Here is a 13,326-nt window from a genome sequence, read left to right on the forward strand (position 1 = left end):
ATGTGTGTATACATACATACATACATACATACATACCCACACATCTTTTTCTTTTTCTCCTTCTTTTTTTTAGAAACAAATACACATGAGAGAGGAAATATGGTTCTTCTAACACAAAAACATATTAGCATACAAAAGTCATAATAACTTTAAAGGGAGTGTAAAACAAGTTACACTATATACAACACACTTTAACGTAGGATAATTTCCCATTTTTTATGAAAAAACAAACACACACTACAGCTCAAAAATAACAGGTTGTGTTAGTTTTGGTGTAAGCATTCACATTTTTCAATGAACTTGATCTCACTTTTATGCCAAAACCAAAACCAAAAAAATAAACCTCAATTACAAAAAATGAACAATTACCTTGTGAGATTTGATTGTGTGGCCCATGAATGCCAATAAAATGGCTTTCTTTGGTGATTTTGGTGTGATCAGTCTTACACTCAAATTAGAGAATATGCTACTAAATCAAGATTAAGAATTGTAAAGTTGTGATTTATAACTATGTATTTGTTGGCTTTAATTTCGTGTCAAATTTGATTGTATTTCTGTTCAATCATTTCCCTATATTTTTGTGGGATTTTATGTAACGGCAGTGTGTGAGAGTTTGGTGAAGAATCTGTGAAGAAGTGGCTTTTGCGACTTGACTCTCGACTGATTCACGACTGCTAACCTGCGAAACAAGCCACGTGAGAAGCACATGCTGGAATTTGAAGAGTCATTGATAGAATGGATTTCACGAGTGACTCACAACTCAGGCCAAGTCGCTAGTGACCTGCGAAACTCATTGCCTGTTGCTTTTTGGAGTGTGACTTTTCTCATTCTTAACCAACACTATATAAACCCTCATTACCCACTAAATGTAAGAAGAAAAATGAGTATTTTTTGAAGAAACTTTTGAGAGAGAAACCCTAGCCAAACACTTGAGAATTAGAGATTGTTTTACCTACAATCCTCTACATCATTTTTCTAAAGTTTCCATCTGTTCCCACCTCTTCATCTACACATCCTTGAGAGGTTCTTAGCCCAAACACTTACCTCACCCACTTTGAGTGTTGAGAGAAGTTTTAGTGTCTTTGGGATGTATTGGAAGAAGTCATTGAGTGGGAGATGCAATCAGGCAGAATTGCGGGATCCGAATATCTAGTGAAGACAAGACTCTGAGAAGTTCGTTGGTAGTAGGAGCTTGGAGGGCTCAAGTACATTGAGTAGATTAGGCTTGGAGGGTCTTTTTGATATTCGTATACTCTAACTTATTCACTAGTGGATCAAATTCATCTTGGAGGGCCACGGAGAGATTTTTCGTTGAGTACTATGGTTTCCTCTTCTATAACATGTATCGGTGTTATTTTGTGTTTGTATCTCTCTTCCCTACTCTTTAAGCTTTACATTTATTGCTTATGGCTTAGAGTAGTGTTCCAGTTTATTGCGTGTGTTTTACTTTTATTCCGCACTTAAATAAGTTAGAGTAAAAACAATTAAGCCGTATTTTAAAATTTGGGGTCTAAACAAGCATTAGTGTTTTCATTCTAATTGAGCTTTCAAGAACCTCTCTTGATCCCTACATAGAGGTCCAGCTCAACCGGACCATAGGTCCAGAATCAAGGTACTGGCCTAGGAAGATGTCATGTCAAACATTAAATCTCATATGATATAATATGTGGACCAGCTCTACTTATTTACTTGGTTGGATTCTCATTGAATTCGAGTTTAAGTGGGCTAGGACAATTATTACTTATTTACTTGTTTGGATTTATATAGAATTCGAGTTTAAGTGGGTAGTATGAGCTTTTTTTTGTCCATAAAAAAAATACAATATATGTAAACATACAAATAAAGAAACATTTTTGAATTTTAAATTCAAAATTAAATGCAAATTCAAATCATATCGAATTATACCAGCTAAGAAAATTCAATTAACCAAGTCAAATCACATGTGGAAAATCACCAATTGGTTTAGATTACTTGTTTATGGGAGGCTATCTATTTAGAAAAATCTAATCAATTTAATTCAAATCATTTTTATTCGGTCAAAAATCAGACCGTGCATAACATGACACATATTTAAGTAAGCAATATCTAGCCTAATGAAGAATTATTATCATTACTTAACATTAAATTGCCCTAATCATTGGGGTTTATAATTAATGCGAAGTAAACTAAATTTAATCTAAGTTAAATCACATGTGAGATTTACTTCGCTTGCATTCATTCAAATCATTAATGTAATTCAACCAAACCCCTAAGAACCAAGCATGTGAGCGAATAACTACCGCACACCCTTAGTGCGATAGTCACTCTATAAGTATAAGTGCTTGTGAGTTGTGAGAGGGAGGAGGGAGGGGCAAGAGCCGGGGTTTAAGTCTCCAGGAAGGAGTTTCACACACACACACACACATATTTGGTTAGAGTATAATTTCTATCTTGAAAGAAAAAGAAAGAAAGAATTCAATACATAATTTAAATAAATAAATAATGAGAACTTATCTTGACCCATGGGCTAAGGACTCCAGGTCAATTGGCTAATACCCTCGGTTTTTAGGCAGAACCTCTACTAACCATAGTTGTCTATCGTATGACACGCGATACACATCGTATCGTGTGTGAAAAGTTTTGTATCATATTAGCGTATTGTAAATGCTCATGAATCGTATGATACAGTGTACGTATCGTATGAATCATATTGTATCGTAAATTTGTACATATCATACGATACATGGACAAATGCTTTAAAATGAGATATTTTTACTAAAATTTGTATTTTTATTTGAATCTAACAAATTGTTAGACTTGTTTTTAACACAAAATTATTAGTTTACTTAATTTAGCCTACTAAAATGACATATTCATAAGTTTTTTTTTTCCTCTCTTTCCTACAATTGGACTACACGGTACATACTTACCCTTCACTTTAATAGTTACAAAATTTATTTTATATACTATGAATAAAATATTAATTGACAATATAAATTTTTTATTTTTATCATTATTGTTATAAGTCCAAGAAACTAGAACGCCAAAAAAAATTTATAAAAATAAAAAAGAACAAGAAGAGATAGTAAATGTTAATGACAAATGACGATGAAGAAAATTTTAATGAAGAAATAAGTTTGCAAAATTATAAACATGATGATAGCATTGACGTAGATGGGGTTGATTAGGCAATTTGATGAATATGATGAAAATAAATTATTATTTTTGGGTCATTTGTAATATATATATATATATATATATATATATATATATATATTTTTTTTTTTTTTTTTTTGAGAATCATTTGTAATATATTATTAGTTTTGAATTTAAGTAATTTGAATGTGTATGTTATAAACACATACTAGTTTGATTTATATAGTTAGTTTTTTAAATATTATTACATAAGTGATGAATAAATTAGTCATTAGTTGAATATATTCAAAATTTATAATGAATATACCCTTTATATATGTATATTTATAATTTTTTTTATAAATTTTACTAAGTGTTTGTGTATCTTACGATATACAATATGATACACGATACGAAAAAAATTAAAAATCAATTCACGATACAATTCACATTTTGACAACTATGCTACTAACTAGCACACCAAAAGTTTAATAGAACTAATCCAAAAACCAAAAGCCTCTTTTGTAAATGAGAGCAGAGATATAGTCTTTTAGATAGTCCTAATATAACTCAACTTTTGACTCACATGAGGCATGCTTCTTTCAATTTCTCGGGACCTCTTTTTGTAGGAGAAATATGAAAAATTATTAGGTATTTTTAGAGTACAGTGATGTGGTGTTTCTTCCTCTCACAATTATGGTGAACCTCACTACAATATGCATACATATGGGCCAACCCTGCATATGCAAACTAGGTGTCTTGGTTGTTTGTGTGGGAAACCATGACCCAATGAGGGGGTTGAGACTTGAGACAAGTCTCAAGAGTCAAGTTGATGATCCTACTGGCAATATCATACCCCCTAGATTAAGAATTTTACATTTGAAGTCTCCACTTGTCTTATTAAGACATAAAAAGGCAAGAAAACCAAAAATAATAAAATACATCTATATTACATTACAAAAATATACAAATTACATGATTCTAGAATGAGAAATAGAAATTACTAAACTTTGTTTCCAAGTCAAAATTAAGAAATAATATATGGCATTGATTACTAGTTACATTTTGAACATGTAAAAATTATATTGAAAAGGATTGGTCAAGAATCATTTGTCCAAGATTGGAGGCTAGGACGTTACTTAATAGGAAAAATGTTAGGCACCCATTTTGTTTGACCTAAGTTTCTAGGAGATGATGACCATTATTCACATCACGCAACATTCACGCATATCATAGCATGCCAAACATGTAATAATTCATATTAAAAAATAAAATCATTTATGTGATCATGGAAAACTTAGGTCTTGCTCAAAAACATATTAGGTTTCACAAAAAAAAAAAAATTGATTCAATTTAATCATGTCACAAATCTCTTTGTTTTATTCAAATTATGTTTTACACAAAAATCATATTTCATGATGAGCATTGAATCAATATTCCATGCGCATCATTCATTTAAATTATATTTTTTGACATGAACATGATCACGATGACATACTCGAACCCGAAACTAAAGGATACATGATCATTATTCTATTTATCTCATGTCATCAAACAACATTATAATAGTGCAACAAATTTAATGGAAAAAACAATTTTCATTGGGGTTTAGTTTTTATAATTGCATTCACATTCCTTAAAAAGAAAAAACTGATGGAGGTTCTTTAAGTCCGAGTTTCTGTTTTAAGCATAGCATCTCTTCTCTATGGATTCTCACTGAATTTCCTCCTTGAATTCCAAGAGGAAATGTATATTTGTCACTCTTTGTTGATCGGTTGAAGATCTCCCACCATGATGTGATATCTTAGGTTATGCATTATTTTCTTGTCTAAATATATTTTGATTGTTGTTATAATACACTAGTGTTATAGTTTAAAGAATAAGATTAAAGAGTATAAATTGTTATCTAAAAAACATTCTAAAATTTGTGGAAATTTTTAATAAATGTTATTAGTGAGTACAAATTTATTATATTAATTATGTGATTAAATTATGATATTGTGGGTTCAACCATCAGTTCACCTACTCTATTTAAATTAAAAATAATAATAATAAAATCACAACATACTCTACGCACTTTGCCACAACTCTCTAATGTGTTGGCTATAAATGATAAAATAAAATATATATAATAAAAAAAACCTATATCAAAGTGAGAAATAACTCGTTTCTCAACAAAAAAAAAAAAAAAAAGTGAGAAATAACTCAATCTGCTACATAAAAATTACTACTCATAACCATGTGGCACATTGAAAAAGTGCTCAACAAACGTCGAGGTGGAAAAAGAATCTTTCCGGGTCATTGTAGCAATAGTCTAGTGCCTTAACCATTTTATGACAAACGAACTTGAATGGTAATGATGCGCAAGTGTACGTGGTTAAAGTCACGCGTTAAATGTATCTGCTTTTTTCTCTCATCTTGTCTTTATCGTCATACTATCTTTGTATTCTAACCTTATACAAGCGTCTGTCTCAAATTTATGGAGTCGATATTCACCGAACCAAAAGCCAAGACTTTTCCTTCGGGCTTCTTTCTTTTCTTTTTTTCTTTTTTTTAATGTTTCGACTTAGCTCCTGATGATAACTATTTTATCATTAGACCAAGACACCAATCAGTTTTTAGTGTAAGCGAGAATTGAAACTCATACCTCTTATTCAACCATCAAAAACTTTACCGGTTAAGTCTGGAACCCACTTTTCCTTCGGGCTAAATCAAGCTTCCCATCCATCAGTTTTGGACGTATTAATATAATTTCGTTTCCCTAGAAGTTAACAAAACAGTCTTATTTTCTTTGGTGCAAAAAGGGAGATAATCCATTCTTGAGCTATAGCCTATAAGGTTCCCGCGATCAAAAATCGAAGGAGCAATATCTGGTGGATAATCACCTTAATTCTTTTGGTGGCCATAGTAAAGCAATAGTAAAATCAATTTCTAAATTAATATTTTTAAAACCTTGACAACAAGGTAAGTTTCCAGAATATTGTAATTATCTCCAGGTTTGGCTCTAGAGATAATCAATCCCTGTTTGTTCTTCCTAGGTTTGGCCCTCTATGCACTTGGTAATGTGATGAACAAGGTACAAGATTTAAAAGATAAACCAAAATTTATTTACTCATAAAAATCTATTATTGCTAAATAGGTATACACCCTTGTTACATGACAAGAATTATTGATCAATCTACAAGCATAAATATAAAGATGGTTGAGTCACCAAAGGTTGGTGCGATATATCTAGAACTTACGAATCTCAAGGTTCACGGAAAGACCGTTAACAGGAATGGGTGATGGATTGTACGTAATCTTTTCATTTGGATTTGCTTTCTCCCATTTAAATTTTGTCACCACATTATGCATAAACACTAGTATCTCTAATCGAGCATATTCCTTCTCAGGGCACATCTGAGGTCCGCCTCCAAATGGTACAAAAGTGTAAGGTGTTGGCCCATTCCCATCAAATCTTGAAGGATCAAATTTCTCAGGATCTAGGAAATATTTGGGATTTTTATGTGTGGAATGCACAGTCCAATATGTCTACAAAAAAAAAAAATCAATTTTGAACACTTATCATCACGATTTAAATACATAAAAGTGCTGGTGGGTTCAAGTTAGTTCAACTGGTAAAGTCTCTAATAGTTAAATAAGAGATCTAGGGTTTAATCCCCGCTTACACCAAAAACTGATTGATATTTTTGTCTGATGATAAAGAGTTATCATCAGGAGTGGACGCCATAGGTTAAAACTCTAAAAAAATACATAAAAATGCTGCATAATTTGAGTGATGTACGAGTAAGTGTAATATACCTTCCATCCCTTGGGAATTTTAAAACCTGCGTAAGTGAAGTCAACTATAGCCTCTCTAAATGCCCCTTGAGCAGGTGGTGACAACCTCATGGCCTCACATGCCACATTCCAAGAGTACTTCATCTTCTGAATGTCATTCCAATTTAGCAAATCTTTGGGACCTTTGGATTTTGCAATCTCCATTTGCTCTGTTTAACAAAATTATCAACAAAAAAAAAAAAAAGGCCCTCCTTTCATTAGGTTAATATTACCAAATTGAGTTTATGAGTTATATATATATATATATATATATATATATATATATATATATATATCTTATTTAGCCAAAAGCTTGTGACTCAAATAATTGATATCTTTTCATGTTTTCAAGAGAGACATTCAAGATTTCAAATCCACATTCCTCATTGTTACCATCAAATTATCAAAACACAGCTATATTGTTCTTCCATTTTAAAAGAGAAACAAAACAAAAATAAAAATTCTAGTGACACACACTTATACACACTTCGCCACAATTAGTTTACATGTCAAATGACGACTTGATTAATTTTTACAAGTGTCGTTCCCAAATGTAAATAATTTAATAATACGTCGCTTTTGAATTATTGAAATCTAGAGTGGCCCCATACTCAATGACCAAGACTACTCACACCACACGGCAATTGAGTACCATTGCTTCCAATTTGTACTTGTTTCAAGTCAATCAAGTCACCCGCTTTGAATATCATATTTTCTTGAAATAATGGAATATATAATTCCATGTTATCAATAAATAAATAAATATATATGGCAATTGAGTACCATTGCTTCCAATTTGTACTTGTTTCAAGTCAGTCAAGTCACCCGCTTTGAATATCATATTTTCTTGAAATAATGGAATATATAATTCCATGTTATCAATATATACCATTGCTTCCAATTTGTACTTGTTTCAAGTCAGTCAAGTCACCCGCTCTGAATATCATATTTTCTTGAAATAATGGAATATATATTTATTTATTTATTGATAACATGGAATTATATATTCCATTATTTCAAGAAAATATGATATTCAGAGCGGGTGACTTGACTGACTTGAAACAAGTACAAATTGGAAGCAATGGTACTCAATTGCCGTGTGGTGTGAGTAGTCTTGGTCATTGAGTATATATATATAATCCCAGGACAATAATAATAAATACTTAATATATATATATATATCAAATAAATTGTAAATTACACCCATTAAGTTTGGGGATGATTAGATTTTACATCTTGAAGTTTTAAAATTTAGATTTTACCCCCTGAGATTTGAGGTATTTGAATTTTACGTCCTGACATTTTAGAACTTGAATTTTACTCTCTAAAGTTTATGATTGTTTGAATTTTACATCCCAAAATTCTGAAACTTTAGGATGTGAAATCCAAACACCCCAAAATTTTAGGGAAAAAAAATCCAAATACTCCTAAAATATAAGGGTAAAATTCAAATTCTAAAACATCATGGTATAAAATCCAAATTTCAGGGGGTAAAATAAAAAATTCTGAAACTTTAAGGTATAAAATCCAATCACCCTCAAACTTTAGGGGTGTAATTTGCAACTTACCCAATATATAATTTCATATTCCAACACAATCATACTAAATATCCATTAATATCTACCATTATTATCAATTTCATATTTAGCAAAAATAAATAAGTAAAAGAAAAAAAAATTGTAGTACATTAAGTTGTTCGTACATTGCACAAGTTAATGACTAGTACTCTATATTATAGATACAAGAAATAAAATCTTAAGCTAAAATATTGTTTTCATTCTTTAATTTTGCATTAATTTTTATTTTTGTAATTTAAAAAAATTTGTTTTTAGTCCCTAAACTTTTTTTTTTCAATAAGTATTTTTGGAAATTAACAATTCTATTCAGCTAGGTTTCAAAAAAATTGCAAAGATTTAGGAAATAAAAAGAATTGAAAAAAAAAACCTTTTGCAATGAAAAAAAATGAAAATTTAAAAAAAGTAAGTGTAACATTTTTAAGAGTTTAGGACGAAAAAAAAGCAGCATTTTAAATAGTTTAGGACAGAAAAATAAATAAACTTTTTAAGGCTTAGGTAAAAAAGGAAATTCATACTGTAAAATAGAGATATGATATAAACATAACCAAATAAAAGTACCTTTTAATACATCATGGTAAACCTGAGGAAACTCTGCCAGATAATTCACTACAAAAGTGATAGCTGTACTAGTAGTATCATGGCTAGCAATAAGTAAACCTATAATCTTGTTAGCAATCTCCTTCTCATTCATAACTCTGCCATTTTCATCTGATGCAAGGAGCATACGAGTCAACAAGTCAAGAGCAGCTGACGACCCTTTGTTCTCGGATAGCTCCTTCTTCCTCTGTTTGATGATTGATAAAAGCTCATGGCGAATAACTTTTCCTCCTTTGATGGCACTATTGAAGGCTGTGCCTGGAAAATTTATAGGCACAGACATTAAACCAGCTGTGACAAGAGCAAAGGGATCAGTAAATCTTGTCACATGGTTAGGATCTTTGATACTCATGAACAACCTACAAGCCAATGCAAAGGTGTACTTCTTGGAGAGTGGAAAAACCTTGACTTTATTATAAGGAGACCAATCTAGTTCCAAGTGTTCCTTCGCCATGGAGTCCATGATAGGTATATAATGTTGAAGAGCTTCTGGCTTGAGAAATTCAGGTAGGAAGCTCCTCATCATAGTTGATTCTTCTTTGGAAGAGTTTCCAAGGGCTTCCGGAAAAAGCAAAGCTTTTTTCATGGAACTTGGCCACCAAGAAGTGACGTACTTGTTCTCTTTAGAGAACAGAAACTTGTTCCCTGAAGCACCACAAAATACAGCCAAGTTCTCTCCAAGTAAGGAAGTTTGGAAGACATCATGTGAGTATTTGGTCATTCTATCATTGATGAATTTCTCTGGGGTTCCCTTTCTTCCAACCATTACAAATTCCAAAGTTTCCCCAATGATCGGCCATCCCTTTTTACCAGGTGGGAACTTGGCACGAGTGGACTTTTGTTTGTAAATAAGGAAGATGAGAGAAAAGGAAATCGAGAGAAGTGCAAGGTGAAGCAAGTTTGGGAAGAAATCCATGGCTACTTCCACAGTAACGCCGGTAAACAAGAGCAAGAAAGGTGGCGGAAAAGCTCTAGCAAATTTGGTTGAGATATTTTTTTTTTTTTTTTGATACAGATTGAAATGTCTTAATTTAGTTGAGATATATAGGAGCGTTTGGGAAGCGCGTTGGCCAACGTTTCCCCTTTTTCTTTTTTTCTTTTTTTTTAAGCCGCCATTGTTGATATTTCTTGTCAACAATGAACACCGGTAGGTCTTGTGCACCATTTACCTGACTCACCAACTTTACTTTTTAACAATAAGCTTAAGCAATTTAAGGATAATTCTGGTGTCCCACTTGTGGCACAACTCGTCATGGGAAATTCTTACCTAGTTCCGGACTACAAGGTCACCAAGCTGACCTTGTAGTCCCAGCCAATAGAAAAATACCACATCAATAAATATTCTGCTGACATCATTTAACGAGGACAGCTCATCAACCATGGCAGTCCACCAACGTTCATCCTCAAAAAAATAAAAAATGTCTCAAACGTTTGTCGTCAGTTAACGTTAGCTTCAATAAAAAAAAATATATATATATACAGCCAACTGTACTCCAATTTAGCTCAGGACAAAGAGATTAAAATATAAAAATAGGAGCCAGCCATGTACTGATTTTGGAACTCTCTCGCATTTCGACCCGTTCCCCTTCCCCTCTCTAAGATTTCCTTGTTCATCATCCCCACCGTTCGGTTGCCCTTTCCTTCCACTTGACGCTGACATCGCCGGCACTTCCAGTAAGTTTTTTTATTTAGTTATTTATTATAATTTCTATCTGTTTCTGTCATTTTAATGATTTTTTTTCCAATAAGCCTAGTTTGGTTCTTTGGGAAAACGAAGGAAAGTATTTGTCGGATTTAGGGGTTGTGTTGATCTGTTCTTTTCAAACCCCCAAAATCTTCTCTTTCCAACTCCTGACATTGCAAGAAGACTTTTTATTCTCTTTTTTTTAGTTTCCTTTTGTGTGCCATTTTTCCCCTGTACATGTTTGATGAAATGTTTCAATGAAGATGGAGATTCCTTTGTTCTCAAACTATTATCTATCAACAAAATGTATACTACCTTGTAAAGGGTTTTTTTATTTATTTATTATTATTTTAAATGTTTTTTCGGATTAGATAACAGTTGGATTTTTGTTGTAGTTTCACATGTAGAAACATAAAGCTTCTATCTTTGCTTGGTAAACAACTTGCTGCTATGTTTGTCAGTTTTAAAATAAATTCTTTGCTGATACGGTAATTGAAATTTTGGTCTTGAAGTACTTTTTTTTTTTTTTTTTTTTGGTGTGAAGGTTGTTGACTGTTAGAAATTTGACAGTGTTGCCTAGAGGTGGTTAAAGGAGTCTTGGTTCGGCTCATTTAGTCTTGGAATGCAGAACAAATGTTGTTCAAAAATTCCAATGCAGAATAGGCGCTGCTGAAGGAGTCCAATCTGCTGGCTGTTGTTATCAAATTGAAAGAGATTATAGTGCTCTGAATCATCAATGAAATTCTTAGCCTCTGTTTGGTTCCAGAGAAATTAGAAGGAAAAACTTGATGCCAAATTCTCAGCCTCTGTTCGGTTCCAGAGAAATTAGAAGGAAAAACTTGATGCCAAATTCTTAGCCTCTGTTGGGACCTCTTTTTAAGTTGTATACTTTGTTTACTTATTACACATCAATAAAATAGGTAGGTATATTTTCAATCAAGGCAAGAGTTAGCACTAGCAGTGAGGACTGAGGATAGCTTTTGAATGCTCAAATTGTTTGTTATCAGAGAATTTGTGTGTCCTATTTGAATTCTGCAATCCATCTTTAAAATTGCACTCTGCAATTGTCATTCATTAATAAAGATATTCTTCCTTAATACATAACTTTCACTTGGCAACAAGTCAAAATAAATCCAATGAGAACAAATATATTCCTCAAAAATAAAATAACAAACAAAAGAAACTTGGTGTCATGATAAATGTCACTTGGCTCCAAGCCAAGAATTTGTGCCAGATTTGTGAAGTTCCAAGAGTTCTTGGCTGCATGACATCTTCGGTCTTCTCACCTGGAAACATATGAGAATCATATTAGCATATTGAATGGAACAAAAATAAATACATTAACATTCACAAAAACCATTCTAATTATTTTGTATTGATACAATCACACTTAAAAACCAAACCCCAAATAAAATAATCAATAATGAAGTATACCTTCGGAACTCTCTTATCTAGAGACTCTTGGATTGCCCCAACCTTGCTGTTCTACATTGCTGACCGTCTTTTGTATATAAAAAAAAGGAAGTCATCCTTAGGAACAAGAAATAAGTAATAAAATTGATAAAAAAACATGGGATCTTCTATCTGCCTTTTCTTAAAATGATTCAATAGGCTTTGAGCATCTCCAACACTAATCGTTGACATCTTTTTTTTGTTCACATGATTATAACAATCTTTTTCAGTGAAGCCCACATTCTCACTCCCTCCAACTTCTTCTGTTAAATACAAATAAGTATTCTTTGTACGTATACCAGCATTCACTATGGAATCAATTAAACCTGCCTTAGGTTTTGAAATACGACGACCCGATCTTAACAAATGTCTCTCTGATGGTAGTGCAAGTTCATAATTATGCTCTGGATTAAATGCAGTAACCCTCCACACATCATTTTCAAGCGTGAAACGAATAAATGCTTTACAGCCAGTTCTGGTCTCTAGTTTCTTCCAATTTTTCTCTTCACAAGCATCTTCATCTATTTTAAAACCCTCCTTAGAACATAGAAATTCACGTTGCCTTATGTTCTTTGTCCCATTAAAATATCTAGGCTTTCCTTTCCGTATACTAAAACACATTTTGTAATGCATAATTATTGTATAAATTGTATGCTTCATTTTCAATATATGCCACCTTATCCAACAAATTGTCATCACTATTTTCTAGTCGTTCAACAAACAAACAATCTTCAATTCCTTCAATATCACTTGAATTGCAAACTACAATAATTTTTATGAAAAATATAATTGTTAGAAATAAAATATTAAGGAATTTACAATACAATAATTATCTTATGTGTGCAATTTTTTATGTGTTCTTAAAGGCCTATGGTATGCTTTATTACAAAGCTTCCCTATTTCTAGGCACAAATATAATTAGAAATTAGACATAGTTACCAATATCACTACACATATTTTATTTGGGAGCAAACACCTTTATATATTTTATTTGGGAGCAGGGAGCAAACTTATCACAACAAAACAATAAATTCATACCTCAAAAATATCACAACAAAACGTTAAATTTTTCACAAAAAAAAG

At 32.1% G+C, this 13,326-nt stretch overlaps 2 protein-coding genes and 1 long non-coding RNA gene across 3 annotated transcripts; 1 reads left to right on the forward strand and 2 right to left on the reverse strand.

The window, feature by feature from the left end:
* Positions 1-6,282: 6,282 nt before the first annotated feature.
* Positions 6,283-10,103, reverse strand: LOC142622156 (beta-amyrin 28-monooxygenase-like). The gene is made up of 3 exons (XM_075795588.1): positions 9,069-10,103; positions 6,916-7,103; positions 6,283-6,645 (listed from the first exon to the last, which is right to left on the reverse strand). The coding sequence occupies exons 1-3, from the start codon at positions 10,021-10,023 to the stop codon at positions 6,346-6,348; spliced, it is 1,443 nt and encodes a 480-aa protein (XP_075651703.1). The 5' UTR covers positions 10,024-10,103; the 3' UTR covers positions 6,283-6,345.
* Positions 10,104-10,653: 550 nt separating this feature from the next.
* Positions 10,654-11,731, forward strand: LOC142639449 (uncharacterized). The gene is made up of 2 exons (XR_012845157.1): positions 10,654-10,781; positions 11,336-11,731. It is a non-coding gene; the product is annotated as an uncharacterized LOC142639449 (long non-coding RNA).
* A 262-nt stretch (positions 11,732-11,993) lies between these two features.
* Positions 11,994-12,864, reverse strand: LOC142623152 (protein FAR1-RELATED SEQUENCE 5-like). The gene is made up of 2 exons (XM_075796556.1): positions 12,451-12,864; positions 11,994-12,077 (listed from the first exon to the last, which is right to left on the reverse strand). Exons 1-2 carry the CDS (start codon positions 12,862-12,864, stop codon positions 11,994-11,996), a joined length of 498 nt encoding a protein of 165 aa, XP_075652671.1.
* Positions 12,865-13,326: the final 462 nt, after the last annotated feature.

Source organism: Castanea sativa, chromosome 1, assembly GCF_040712315.1.
Source record: "Castanea sativa cultivar Marrone di Chiusa Pesio chromosome 1, ASM4071231v1".
Lineage (NCBI taxonomy): Eukaryota > Viridiplantae > Streptophyta > Magnoliopsida > Fagales > Fagaceae > Castanea > Castanea sativa.

Bases quoted from the DNA above. Each gene is read 5' to 3' on its own strand.
- LOC142622156 (XM_075795588.1), bottom strand. From the start codon at position 10,023: ATGGATTTCTTCCCAAACTTGCTTCACCTTGCACTTCTCTCGATTTCC. The intron at 7,104-9,068 runs GTACTTTTATTT...TTTGTTAAACAG, and splicing joins TTACCATGATGTATTAAAAG to AGCAAATGGAGATTGCAAAA. The intron at 6,646-6,915 runs GTATATTACACT...TTTTTTTTGTAG, and splicing joins AAATTCCCAAGGGATGGAAG to ACATATTGGACTGTGCATTC.
- LOC142623152 (XM_075796556.1), bottom strand. From the start codon at position 12,864: ATGTGTTTTAGTATACGGAAAGGAAAGCCTAGATATTTTAATGGGACA. The intron at 12,078-12,450 runs GTGAACAAAAAA...ATATGTTTCCAG, and splicing joins AAAAAGATTGTTATAATCAT to GTGAGAAGACCGAAGATGTC.